The sequence below is a fragment of the Hydra viridissima genome, unplaced genomic scaffold, assembly GCF_058129835.1.
Source record: "Hydra viridissima isolate aposymbiotic clone 2 unplaced genomic scaffold, HvirCarnegie_v1 scaffold_4, whole genome shotgun sequence".
Lineage (NCBI taxonomy): Eukaryota > Metazoa > Cnidaria > Hydrozoa > Anthoathecata > Hydridae > Hydra > Hydra viridissima.
In genome coordinates, this window is record NW_028324303.1 from 1,430,436 (window position 1) to 1,445,034 (window position 14,599).

General features: G+C 32.7%; 2 protein-coding genes across 2 annotated transcripts; both read right to left on the reverse strand.

Annotated features, from left to right (window-relative positions):
• Positions 1–1,949: 1,949 nt before the first annotated feature.
• LOC145182782 (actin-related protein 2) lies at positions 1,950–6,744 on the reverse strand. The gene is made up of 10 exons (XM_080058018.2): positions 6,558–6,744; positions 4,686–4,796; positions 4,403–4,561; positions 4,215–4,271; positions 3,972–4,044; positions 3,490–3,626; positions 3,189–3,274; positions 3,042–3,105; positions 2,629–2,907; positions 1,950–2,401 (listed from the first exon to the last, which is right to left on the reverse strand). The coding sequence occupies exons 1-10, from the start codon at positions 6,606–6,608 to the stop codon at positions 2,231–2,233; spliced, it is 1,188 nt and encodes a 395-aa protein (XP_079914144.2). The 5' UTR covers positions 6,609–6,744; the 3' UTR covers positions 1,950–2,230.
• A 4,531-nt stretch (positions 6,745–11,275) lies between these two features.
• LOC145196831 (uncharacterized) lies at positions 11,276–14,353 on the reverse strand. The gene has a single exon (XM_080073718.2). It carries the CDS (start codon positions 14,351–14,353, stop codon positions 11,276–11,278), a length of 3,078 nt encoding a protein of 1,025 aa, XP_079929844.2.
• Between the last annotated feature and the right edge of the window lie 246 nt (positions 14,354–14,599).

Genomic DNA, 14,599 nt, shown 5'->3' on the forward strand with positions numbered 1-14,599 from the left:
TATTTAAAAGAACCCTTTTGTCAAACAAAGCTTAAACAGTTTTGTATAGATTATCGAGCACCTTATCTCTGGAATAAAACTGTCCAGCCTAATTTAAATTCATCTATCTCTTTTTCTGTTTTTAAAAATAAGTTAAAGAATATTATTTTTTCAACGAATAATATATTGAAATATTTTTGAGATGTTATTCTAACTATTTTTCAAATCTTTTGAATAATATTTTGTTATAAACTGTATTATATGGTCTAAAAGTTATATTGTAATTATATTGTAATTTTTTATATGGTTCTGGCGACAAGATCAATATGATCTTCTTCCAGATTCCAAGTTTATATATTTATATTACATGTAAATCACGACATGTAAATAATGTAAACTAAAATAAAAAAAAAAAAAAAGTCAAAGACGCAAAGTCAAAAAGTAAAAGATTTTGTCAGTTTTATTACTTTAATATACAGTGTTGAATATCGTGCAGTTCGGCATCGGATGCTCCAGGAATGGCCTAATGTTGTTACGCGCTCTGCTAACACAGGTAGATGTACATCCTAAATTTACAAAGAGTACAATTGCAGTACTAAAGCACCATCTTTGGTATTTGAGATGATTCTGAAGAGATGTTTTCATTCTATCGAACAATAATTCCACTTGCAGAGGCAGGGATTTTAGCTGACAGCCTCTTGCTATCAAGTTACAACAAACAGTTTCTGTTTCAAAAACACTTGAAAACCTTGCGGATTTATGGTTCATGCTTTACAGTCTGCAGTTAAACTAAGACTTTTTTACCGAGAATATTGCAGCCAAATTCAGCTTCATAAATCAAGTTTCAAAATAAGTATTGAAACAATAAATTTTGTTAATGACAGTGTAGAGCAAAAGGTAAAACTCAGCTCCGATTTCCTAGCAACAGCGAGAAGTAAAGAACATTACCAGAACGTATTGCAAGTTGTGTTAAGAGACCGACAGGCGCAACCAAACATTATTAAAGGCATGAAATTAACATTGAAGCCACTGATGAGGACTGTTAATTAACACAGATCAGCACAGAAAAATCCTCCACTTTTTTATTTTAGATTAATATAAGAACTTTTTTTTTAATTTGAGGATGCTGAATCTGAATCTATTAGCCTATTTGTCCCATCTCCAAGTTTTTAAAAAAAGGTCTTTAAGTTCGAAAATAGTGCATTTTCGACCATGTTGGTGGCACTGTGGCATCAAAACCATGGTCTTTCTGGTTAATTCTATAAGCTCCCCTTATCATGAGAACTTTTCTGAATCCAAATACGGTTTACATTTTTTTCTATCAGACGCCGTTTTTTCAGGAGAAGCATTCGAAATTTACGCTACATGAATTTTCAGCTAAAGAAATTATACTATTGCATCATCAACCTTTCTACCCGGCAGAATTAAAGCTGACTCATGAAATGGACTATATTGTTGACTTTACAATCTCTAGATAGCTTTAAGTCAATGGGAACGCGAATTTATCGAGGACGTTATTGGAACTTATTGATAAGAGAACCTCCTGAGAAAACGGTGCGTAGTAGAAAAAAATCTATTACCACAAAGGTTGACAATGCACTTCTTTTGAACTTTAAAAGTTTATTCTGAAAAGTCGATAGAGTAAAACAATTATTTTGCCGCGCAAATTTCTTTTTTTCTTTTAGATAACTTGTTTATAAATCAAACAAAGCGATTGGGAAAGTCAAAATGCCTTATTTACCAAACAACAAACTTAACTGTCGGTAAAAAAAAAGACGACGACAGTGTTTTTCGCGACAAGCTTTAGCCTTTTCTCGAAGACCTTTTACCTCACTTCCATTTAGTGGCTGAATATTGTTTTCATTTAAATAGCAGCGTGCAATTAAAAAACAAAATGGTGCTAATCACTTTTAAAAGGTACTGAATGGCGAATAAAAGTTGAATCAGTTGACATCGCCGGAAAAAAAGGATGATGATTACGAAAAATTATTCAAAATCCCTCCAGCTATATACAACAACGTAAAAACACACAGAAAAGAAATAAAAAAGTTTTATAAAAGAAATCATAGACTAGGAGAACAAAATCCAAAAACCAATTAAAACGTCGGATCGAATTGAATCTTGTACGTAAAAAATTTTTGCTATTAAATTAAATTTTCAATAAAAAAAACACTTTAAAGCAAATAAAAAACAAAAAAACGGAAGCAGCAAAATTTTTCATTTAAAATATTTATAAAAATATCTGGAAAATTTACTTTGGTGCAACACCTAATTTTGAAAGAACTTTTAAACCTTTTTCTTCGTATTCTTTTCTAGTCATCCAAAACTCTTCTTTATTTTTCATAATGTCAGCCAGCACAGCGCCACCCAAATATACCATGTGTTTTCGACGAGGTGGATCTTCGATACGTATCTTAAATTTCTAAATAGGAGATTTCGAAAAATTACCGAAATTTTTAAAAGTTATAATTTTTAAAAAATTTTAAAGAGGGGAAAAAAAACTTTAATATCTAATAATTGATTGGTTAGTTTACATTTGTTAAATAAAGAACACTATTATCTGATATTTGATTGGTTGGTTTATGTTTCTTAAATAAAGGCCACTTATAGAAAAAAAAACGATAAATATTATGTCGAAAAAAACTGTACCGATAATCTTGCAGTGTCTCCTTTCAACACCCTTTCTAAGTAAAGTTGTTTGATTTCACGTTCAAGTCTGCTCGGAAGTCCGGGATACATAGTTGAGCCACCTGATAACACAATATGTTTGTAGAACTCAGGTCTTGTATCTATATCAGCTGCTTGAATGGTGTTAAACAAGAGCTCCGCTACTCCTACACCTTCTACATTGATGAGATGTGGTTGAAACAAAGCTTCTGGTGCTTCAAACCGTTCTCCACTCATGCGTACAACTCGACCATCAGGTAACTAAATGGTCATATTACAGAACAAGCAAAAGTACAATCAAATGGCAATAGAAATGGCTGACATAATAAAAAATTACTTTATTATACTTCGTTTCAAAAAACTTGCTGAAAGATGATAGAATAAAATTTACCAACCGTATATTGTTCAACTAAAAAAGTAGTCTCCAGTGCCAACTTTTGTTCTTGCATGATGTCATAACTAACAGTAAAATTTTAAAAACGACTTAAGAAAGAGAAAATAATAAGCTTTTGAAATATCAGAAACATTTTAAAAAATTATACCCAACATAGCAAAGTTTTTCCTTCATCATTCGAACAGTTTCAAAGTCAGCAGTGTGATTAAAAGCGTAACCTCTCAGCAACAACAGCTAAAACAGTAAAAATCAAAAAAAAAAAAAAAATTTAAGTTTAACAAATATTAATGTGAGAAAAATAATCTTGAATAAACATGAAGATTAAAAAAGATCTTTGCAGAAACAAATGATTTTAAAACCAAATTAAAAATCTCTCCAAAAGACAATTTCTTTTTTGCATATTTAAGAAATTTCTTTAAACGCTAAAAAATAAAAAGGAAAACACCAACCTTGATAAGATATTTAGTAATATCACGCCCAGCAATATCTAACCTACGAGTCAAATGAGGTAGTGCAAAACCCTCGTACACAGGGCAGATATGTGTGACACCATCACCAGAGTCAATAACTACACCGGTAAGAAGTCCTAAAAACAAATCGAGTGTTGAACATCAGAAAGCTTAAGTAGCAAAGGCAAACAAATTTTGTATTTGCGTTAAGTTAAAAAGTTTGTGCAAAAGTAAATATACTTAAAAACATTTTTTCCATGAACCAAATTTTTGGTTCCTTTAAACCAAAAAAAAAAAAAAAAAAAAAACAGTTAAAACAATATTATGATTATTTTTTACTTTTCAATATTATTATTTATTTTTCAATACAAAATTATAAAAGAATTTGTAATAGATCTCACAGCTAATACTATTATATATTGCATTAATAATTTTTTATCAAGCAAACAATTCATTTTTTTTTGATATTACAGATGTTATACCTTGAGCATATAGTGTAAGAACTGCCTGAATAGCAATAAATACTCCATCAAACCCATATTTTTCAAACATAATCTAAACAAGAAAAAGTGATCAAAATTTAAAATTTGTTTTTGCTATTTATTCATTATTAACATTATTTTAGATAAAATTTGTACAGTAATATATATATAAAAAAAAGGAAGTTTAAAATTAAAAAACTTTGTAAAAAAAACTTAGTAGAGTAATATGTATTATAAATCTACCTCTACCATCTTTTCTCTATTTTTACTTGGATTTAGAGGAGGTTCTGTTAACAATATCTGTAATTAGAAAAGGTAAATTCTTAGCAAAAGAAATAAAATAAATATAATTTATTTGTAATGAATTTTACTTTTAAAAAATTTAAATGACACAAATGTTATGATTTATCTAAAACTAAATAAAACAATACTTTGCATTCACGAGTATTAACATTGAGTTTGGTTTCTCCAAAAGTGTAATCCCAAACATGTAACATGTCATCCCAATTTCTAACCATACCATTATCCATAGGATAACTGCATTCCAACATAGAGCGCAATTGACTGGCTTCATCACCAACCATCAGATCCTAAAGTATACAAGTTAAAGCTCACAACAAAAAAATATCAAATAAAAGATTTTCACTTTATTTGCTTGCTTTTAACAAACAAGATTATTTTCACTACAATAAACTTGAAAAAAAAATTACATACTTTAACTTCAATATCTCCAACTTTAGCAGAAGAACGCAGCATAGGTCTTCCTACCATTGAAGGAAATATAAAAGCAGGAAAATTTGTACCTGCATACCCGCATTTGACAAACTAAACAAAAAATCACATAAGTTAGAAAACAACTGAACATTCAACGAAAAAATCAGTTTACAGGAAATTATTACATGAGCTAAAAGTTTTAGGAAAGTAAGGCAGCAAATTTGCCATCAAGCTGTTTTAAACAAAAAATTTAAAAGAAAATTAAGAAATTTTGTTTAACATTATAAATACATGAAGGCCAAAGTGGACCCACTAAAGATATAGATATGATTAAACATATTGAATTTTATCTAGTGAACCCTTAAAGAACACACTAATACTAGCAAAAAAAACTCCCATTATTTACAAAAAAGTAGCACTTTAGATTCACCTTAAGCTTAAGCAAATTACAAAGAATGATTTTAAAACTTGTTGAGACACTCAAGCTAATTTAATATCTTGATATAACTTTGATTTTGTACATAATGTTTGTGCATCACAAAATTTTAAACACACTTACAGATATATATATATATATATATATATATATATATATATATATATATATATATATATATATATATATATATATATATATGTATGTATGTATGTATGTATGTATGTATGTATGTATGTATGTATGTATGTATGTATGTATGTATGTATGTATGTATGTATGTATGTATGTATATAAATATGTATATTGTTTTTTGTTTTTTTATTTCATAAAACATACATACATACATACATACATACATACATACATACATACATACATACATACATACATACATACATACATACATGCATACATATATACATTTATATAGAACATTTTTACATTTTAACTAGGTAAATTTCAAAATAAAATTTATATTTACATTGAAATTTCCGAAAAAAATATTCTAGTTAAACAAAATTTGTCTTACAGTTAAACTCGAGACAAACTTTATTCAACTAATATTTTGAACTATGAACAAACTTTCAAGTAAATATTGAAAGCACACTAACCATAATAGTTACTCCATTATTTGAGTATACTGAAATAAATCTTTCATACTTACACATATGGATATACTAAAATTGCAAGAACATATTGAAATTGACATCTTACTTAACACTGGTGCATGTGCATACTGAAATAAGTGTTTAACAGACTTAAGACTTTTATTTAAGGTTGATTTCAGCAGCAATACTTGTAACCATTGCTTGACATTAATATCCTTATCATTTTACAACTACAACTATATGGTGAACTGCTGTTCATTTTTTACAAAACTAAATAGATTAATGAAACTATTTGTTACAACTTTCATTGGTATATGAATTACTAATGTAAGTTTTTTAAAATGTATTCTAGAACTGTTCTAATGACATTTGCTACTTAGTTAGAAAATAAAGTCGATTGAGGAAGAGGAGTGTTTTTGAATATTGACTGGTGATTTTTATTTTTATGTGTTGAGGGTTGTGACAGAGTTCATTTTCATGTAAATCATATATAATTAAATTCTTATTTCTGTAATTTTAAAAAGCAATTTGTTTTTTGTTTTTTTATTTTATAAAACAATTTCTTTGAGTTACAAATTATCCCAAATTTCATAAAACTAATTTATAAAACTTAGGTTTATTAAACTTTATGTGGTGCTTAACCAGCCCAAAAACCGATAATATGATTTGTAGCTATGTATCGCATTTTTTTATCAATGTTTAACCACGAAAAGCTGGCATTGTATCGTCATATATACAGAGCTAACCTTTTAGTAAACTATTAAGATAAATAAAAGAAGATTGAGGAGTAGCTGCAGTATTTATGAATGTAAAAGATATATTTACCCCAGTTCCATTGTCGCATACCAGAATCTTCCTTCCCTGGTCATCCATCATCAACTGTTCCAATATAACAACCAGGAAATTGGCTTTGCGCTTTAAGCAAACGAATGGTTACTTTAGGGAGTTTCAAAATGGTTTTCCATAAATTAGAACCCGAATTGGATGAGACTGCTATAAATTGCAATATAAAAAGCCAATCGCAGAGAGTTAGGTTGATCATTGAAAACGAAAACATTGTGTCCTCCGCCGTCGAGCAAAAAGTATGATATTTCATTTCGGGATTGGTTTGAGACAATGACTTTGAGACGAACCTAAAAAGTTCGGTTCAGCTCTTTTAGACTTGTGTTGAAACTCTGGTCTGTATTTAGCCAAATTCACGTCAGAGGCCTGGGTCTATTTGTAGGGAAAAAAATAAAAATGGTAGCTTTGTTTAAACTTGTTTAGCGCATTTTAAAGGTGTTCTGTTTGTGTTTTTTATTCAGAAAAAAAGTTTTCTTTGAGCCATATTAAACATTCTATTTTATTCAAAGAATAAATACTTTGTGCGAGTAGTAGAAAAAGGCCGGTTCTGGCGCATTTCATGCTAAGCTAGGATTGAAGCAGAATAATTTTCTTATCATGCGCCAGAACCGTCATGTAGTAAATCGTTGATGAAAAAGGTCGGTTCTGACGCATTTCATGCTAAGCTAGGATTGAAGCAGAATAATTTTCTTATCATGCGCCAGAACCGTCATGTAGTAAATCGTTGATGAAACAAATCTCATAATCTAAAACATGTTGTGTTTTTTAGATGTGTAATTTCATGATGAAAGTATATCATGAAATTTTAATGAGATTTTTTTTTTTGATCATTATAGAATTAAATTTAGAAAAGCATGACATGAAATAAGATATATATACGTTATTTCATATTGCTATATAGTAAGTTAAGCATCGTCATCCGATTCTTTGACACTTAGATTCATATCTTCGACTATAATACTCGAATGAGAGATGGAAGCTAATTTTACGATGACGCCTTCTACCAATTTGACTTGAATGGATATAATCGAAGGACCGATATACACTCCCTCAATTTTAAGTGCTCCAATCGCATAACATCTTTGATTAAGAAACTCATGCCCAGAAGAGAGGACTAAATTTTTATTGTTGCGCTCTCCTTTAACTCCATTTTTTATATCGAGATTTGTCTTCTTTCTATAAAATACAGAAGTAATGAGCAATTCATCTTTTTTATCTTTCTTTACAAACATTTTGGCATAGAATACGGGAGCTGCTTCAGGATGGTCAGGCTTGTATTTTAATAGACTCAATTCGGAGGAATTGATTTGCTTTTTTCTTCCTCCCTTTTTTAGTTTAGCTGATAATTTATCCACTTCACCTCTGATAAACAAAGTAATCTTTTCCATCATGCTGATAAACTTTTCGTCTTCTGGAGTCCTTCCCTTTTTTGCATCAAAGCATACAAAAGGCATGGAATATCCAGTCAGTTTTTGTGTCGCTGGATCCTTATTTTCGCACACACCATACGAAAATAATATGGGCGTACGTATTAAAAGAGGACCCTCTTCAGTTGGATATGAATATTTTAATGGCACTTTTTGATATGCGACTGGTTTAGTGGCAGCATAAACTTCACCTACCATCAATTTGCTCTCATCAAAATTATCAATTGTAATGTAATTCATTTCCTTTTTCTTTTATTAAGAAAAATGTTTTATTTAAATCATTTTTTTCTTGCTATAATAAGATATATACAAAACCCATTTCATACTATTTTTTCATGATGTCGCATATAAATTTCATGATGTCACAACATCATGAAATTACATCGAAAAAATGCTTTAAGCCGCAGGAGCACATGAGTCTTCATCATTAATACCTTCTATTGCTTTCTTTAAATAGAAAAGATATTCACCTAACTCCTTCTCCAATTCATATCTAATAAGGTCATTATGTATATAAACTATAAGATCCATAAGCATTTTCTTTATGATGATAGCGTTGCAACACGATTTTTTTATATCCATCAATTTCATAAGGTAAACATTTGATCTAGCAATGAGCAACTCCAACCTTTCTATTTCTTTCTTATATCCATCAGGCTTGAATTCCATATACTCATACAGGTAGTCGCTAAATTCCTCAATGCTCTTCTCCATAACATATTCAATATGATCTATATTTCTAATGATGCTCTCCATTTTTTATTATAATGGGAATTTATTTTTCTTAACTCAAATTTTTTTTATGTCTTACCTACAGATCGAGCTCCTTTATTCTGTATAAAAAAATAGTTAGATAATAAAAATGCGCCAGAACCGGCATTTTCTTACTACTAGTGTGTAATGATCACGCGTAATAATAGACTTGTCCAAGTAAAAGGTAAAAACTTCCAGATTGACCGACTTGAGCGTCGCCAGAGTTGAGGGTGACGACGAGTCTTCTTCCAGGTTCAACGCTAGGCATGGAGTCTGCTTTTCCGAAATTTCTGTAGAAGGAGATGGTGGTGGTAGAGTCAATGGAAGCGTTGGATTGATAGAGTATTCCAGAGGACTCGTTGTTGAAGGAGGTTACGTTTGATCCGTTCCATGAGGACAAGTAAAAATCTTCCAAGCCAGACGAGGAGAAGATGCATTTGCTGCCGCTGTCATACCCAGGGAAGGAAGTGTAATTGCTACCGTTACAAGGAGTCCATGGACTGAGCACAGCTCCATTTCCAGGGGGTAAATTTCCATCATACATTCTCACTCTGGATTCCCACCAGTTTCCAGAGGCTCCAATGATGTGTGCTCTGATGCCTTTCAGAAAAACGCCATTTCCTTTACCTGGAGTATTGATCAGTACATATTCATTTCCGTAAGTGGTGTTGATATACCTAAACGTTCTACAGTATAACTTGTAAAACGGCAAGTAGGTGGGGATGTTTGAGAGTGTGGTGATGAAGGGTTGAATCCAGTAAGTGATGGGTGAAGCCGTTTTGTTGTTTAATTTTATTTCAATGCTTGTTTTAAACGGCATGTCAAGTGTGAAATATCCTCCTAAGGAAGTGTTGCTATATACATTGCAACCTTGTAAAGAGTTGGCATAATACGGTCCCCCGAGAGGAGAGAAGAGCAAGTCACAAGCAAGAGCAGCTTGGTCTACACCTACAGCATCTGTGGTTTCTGAATAATTTCCAACTCCAATTTCTCCGTCTGCATGAATTCTAAGAAAAACATTTCCAGGAACGCTTAATCCTCCTGTGACAGTGCCATAAAAAGCCAACCATAGCCTTCTCAAAACTCCAGGACCGTCAGAGTAGCTGAAAACTGTAGCCGCATCTGGTAATCCAGCAGCTATAGTTTGCGATTTTAATCCTAAACTGGTGAATCCAGATCCTGGTATCATTTCTAAAAAGTTGGATTTTTGTGACAAGACGTCCACATAGTTTTTCGTCGCTCCGTCTTGCACACTTGTCGGATCAGTCACGTTGATCAGTTTGTGAGAATTCAAATCTAAATCTGCTGTTCCTACTGTCGTTCCAGTCCCACCTGTCACATGAGTGTCCACATAGTTTTTAGTAGCAGCATCTTGCGCACTTGTCGGATCGGACATGTTGACGATTTTGTGCGATGTCATGTTAATGTCTACGTATGAAATATTATTGTAAGCGACTTTCGTGTCTACATACCCCTTTGTCGCAGCGTCTTTTAAATTAGTCGGATCAGTCACGTTGATCAGTTTGTGAGAATTCAAATCTATATCTCCAGTGATCGTACTAGATCCATTTGTTTTCACGCAAAGACTCGTGCTCACATCCACATAATTTTTTGTCGCGGCATCATGAAGAGTTGTCGGTTCGTTCAAATTGATGGCTTTGTGAAAATTTAAATCCAAATCTGAAGCTCCAACTACCGTTCCAGTCCCACCTGTCACGTGATTGTCAACGTAATATTTGGTGGCAGCATCATGAGCATTTGTCGGTTCTGCCATGTTGATGATTTTATGAGAGTTGAAATCCATGTCTGAAGTGATAGTGCTATTCCCATCTGTTCTCACATATAGGTTACTGTTTAAGCTTTCAGTTTCTAAAACAGCGTCTAAATAAGCTTTTAATTGTGTTCTGTTGTATCTGTCTACCATTTTTTTATAGGCGTTATTTTTTTTAATTCAGCGCTAACACGCATTGATTCTTTGAATCTAACGCTCTGGCAAATTGACTCATTGAGTCTACCACAATGTGTTAATGACACTTTGAAAGTCGTCTCCTTCCTGCAATCTTTTTAAAACGTAAAGGCACAAGTGGCCACAATAAGAAGTGTTGCCAAATTGCACCCTTTCGCTGTTATAAAAGACAGGACTTTTTAAATAATGGACAAGCTCCTCGAGAGGAGGCTGAGCGTAAGAGTCAAAGCTGTATTTTTTATCCCCGTCTTTATACCAGCAGACCCAATGAAACCCTTCTGTGCTAGAATCCCCCGTATTCACAATTCCACATTCTTTTTTCAGTGCCTTATTCGGTAATTCATTACGAACAAAAACGCCTCTGAAATTTTTAATCTTTAATTTTTTTGCAGACTCTATCAGTTGAAAGTTGGATAGAGGTTCGTTTGGCAGTATTATTCCTTCTACATTGATCATTTTATTATTTTGTTGTATTTTTTTAGCTGATCATATTAACAGAATGCATTCTGTTAATATGTTATTTTTTTATTTTAGCTGAGCGGATCTACTTACCATTAGTTTGTTGTATTTTTTTTTAATTTGTAATGTCCATAGGCTAAGGTACTTACCCCGTCTTCCAAGATGATTCTTTTATCATCATCAGCGCTGAGTGCTACTTTGTTGATCTGTTCAGTATAAATGTCATGTAAACGAGACCGGATCACATTCATGGTTCTAAGTTGCTCGTTTTTAGTCATAAGACAGTTTTTATAGTCCTCGTAAGTGATTGTTTTTTCAACCACCTTTTTTTTCACTCCTTTACATCTTTTCTCTTCTTTTTCATGGAGTTTGTAAGAGTAGAGCTTAGATCTAAGCCCTACAAATTCTTCAATCTGTTTTCCTCCAGTTTCGTCTTTAAACATTCCTATCACTTTCTTATTTAATCCTGCCTTAAATCCGAAATTGCTTATAGCAGGATGATCTTTATTAAATTCGCTCGTGTCGAATTTACTTTCTACATCTTCGGCAATGTCTTTATAAAAATCGTCTGTTTTGATTTCATAGAAGAGTGAATCAGTGTCTGTCATTAACAATTTTGCTTTATCACCACCGTATTTTGGTTTGATATAGTCGTAATGGAATTCAAACATGAGCGTTTTGCTCAGATCCAAGATGCACATTCCTAAATAAATGGGTTTGTTGTAAACCAACTTTGTCCTTTTCATATGTATAGCAACCAAGTTTTCATCGAAAATGGTTCGACTTTCAAAATTAGGTTTCTTAGATAATTTTAGAGCCTCGTATTCTTGCGTCACGAGTCTGACATCCACACGATTTTCAATATTCTCCATGGTCTTTCCAAAGACAGAGTTGTTCATGAGCTTAAAAAAGTCCTTTTCAAATTCGTTTTTAGCTTTGGTTCTTAAATTCGTATTAAGATCGATATACTCTTTTAACCAAGGTTTTTCTTCAAAAGTGATACCTCTATGAATCTTTGTCAATTTCAATCCTAATCTCTCATACAGCATGAGATTTTCATGGTGAATGACATAATTCTTTTTATCGTTTAAATTTGGAACAAGCTTATCCACTTTATTAATTTCCATTCTTTCAGGAGCTAAGGGGTAGTCATTATGCGCATCGTGAAGGCTTTCAGGATAATCTAAATCGACTTCGAGAATGCAAGGCATGGACTTCCAACGAAGGAGCTCCTCTTCAGCCATCCATCTAAATCCTTCAACGGGAAGAGGTTTGCTCATCGCCCATCCATACAAGTTATTCGCATCCAAGTATTGGATGAAGGTCGACTCTTTGTGGGGATCATAAGAATCTCCCATGTACTTATTGTTAGAGACTCCATATCTATTCGATATCATGCTGATTCCACCACGTATTCCTTCCTTAATCATCAGTATCATGTCATAGTCACTGATCAACTCTAAGGATATCTTTGTTATTTTGAGTGCGGCATCCCAGGCTAATCCTGGAGATGTGTAATAATGAGCGGGATCAAGACCATAATTTTCACTACAAACATTTCTAAAATTCTCAAACACATCTGCGAGGATGAGCACATCAGACGCATTGTATATATTATGATAGTCTCTGAACGATTGACAGTTAAATTCTTTCCATACCTTTTGAGCGTGTAAATAATCCTCATCGCTTATTCCCTCATCACAAAGCCTGGAATAGAACGCCTCTTTAGGAGGCAATTGTGTTTCAGAAAATTTATCCATCGTATCCACCCATTCATAGGGATACACCCCTTTTTTTCTCAATAGATCAAATTGGGTTCCTGAATAATATTTTGCAACGTTTTTGCATTGATCATCGGTAAGATTTTTAGCTAAACTGTCTAAAGTACTAGCCATGAATCTGTAGCTGTCGATAAATCTCAATTCTCGCTTTACATCACGAGTCTTTCCATCTTTACCCACAAACTCTCCCACTTTGATTTCTTTTGAAAAGCTAATGTACTTTTCTTCATTGTTGGGGATGCAACTTAATTTTCCACCTGAGAGTTTCTTGATGAACAAATGAGAGTCATAACCAGATAAATTGTGGAAAACGATAGGGAAGAATTTTGGAACTTGATATTTTGTATTGCAATCGCTATGAGCAGCACCTCTATATTTTCCTGAGAGATGACAATGATCTCTCACTCTATCGGTTGTAAGATCTTCTTTACAAATATGACATACTTTAGCCTCTTTAAAATTCTTCTCATCCTCCTCAGTGACCACCATCTTTTTTGGAAATTTAGTGCTTTCGTAAATCTCTATAATATCCTTCTCAATACTCTCTACAAATTTACCAGCTACATCATCTGTTTCACTCGTCGCAGTATAGGTCTCCAGCTTTCCTTTATATACTGTTTCGTCAAAGCATTTGATATAATAACAGTACGAGCTTGGAACATGCTTTTGATACTGTTTGGTAAAAGACTGCTTTTCATCAGGATTGCATGTGCTGATAGGTATGATGCGACTTTCAAAATCAGCATACACCACAAACGGAACTCTCATGGATCTTCCCACTTGGCTAAAGCTTACGGATGAACCTTCTTTAGGAAGCTCAACTCGAACGCAACTATGCTCTTTGCAATAAGTACAATGCTTGTCTAACGCTTCTTGAGAAGAATATCCTTGTAAACAATTCCTACAAAAATATTTCTTATGCTCCTTCTTCGATGTTGAAGAGGCCATAAGTCGACTGAAATTATTAATTAAACAATAATGACTCGTTGTCTTGTTTGAAATGAATAACAAGTCGATATGATGCTTTCTATCGAAATATTTTAATTTTTTCAAAGGGTAAGGTTGTTTGTCTTCAAATCCAAAAACAGAGATGCTTATGTCAGGATTGTTCTTCTCAAACTTCTCGATTTGTTCTAGCTTGACTGGGAATTCTATTCCTTCCCAATGGAAGTCTTTTGACTTTTCAATGAGCTCTTTATCCATTCTCTCGTTGTCTCTGTTTTTCATGTTCAAGGCTCTAGTCACACACCATTTGAAGCATTCGTTGTCGTTATTTTTTATATTAATGATTGCCTTTTTGTTTTTCAGAAATTTATCCAGTTCTATCCATGATGAAGCTCTCATAGGCTCATAATTAATCACATTCATATCTATTTTTAAAATTCTCGACATTCTCCAGTTGGATCCATTACTATTAAATTTAACTATGTTCTCTAGAATTTCTCCTTTGGATGTATTATATAACTCTTCTAAATCCGTTGCTTCCAAGACAATGGCGTACTTACTTGCAAAAGGAAAAGTGAGACTGATTTCCTCCCCAGTGGTAATACTCGCACGAGTCATGGTACAATTTAAAACAAAGTTCACTTTGGTATTTTTATTTTGTTTCAACATTTTTACCGCCCCCTCTTTAACCAT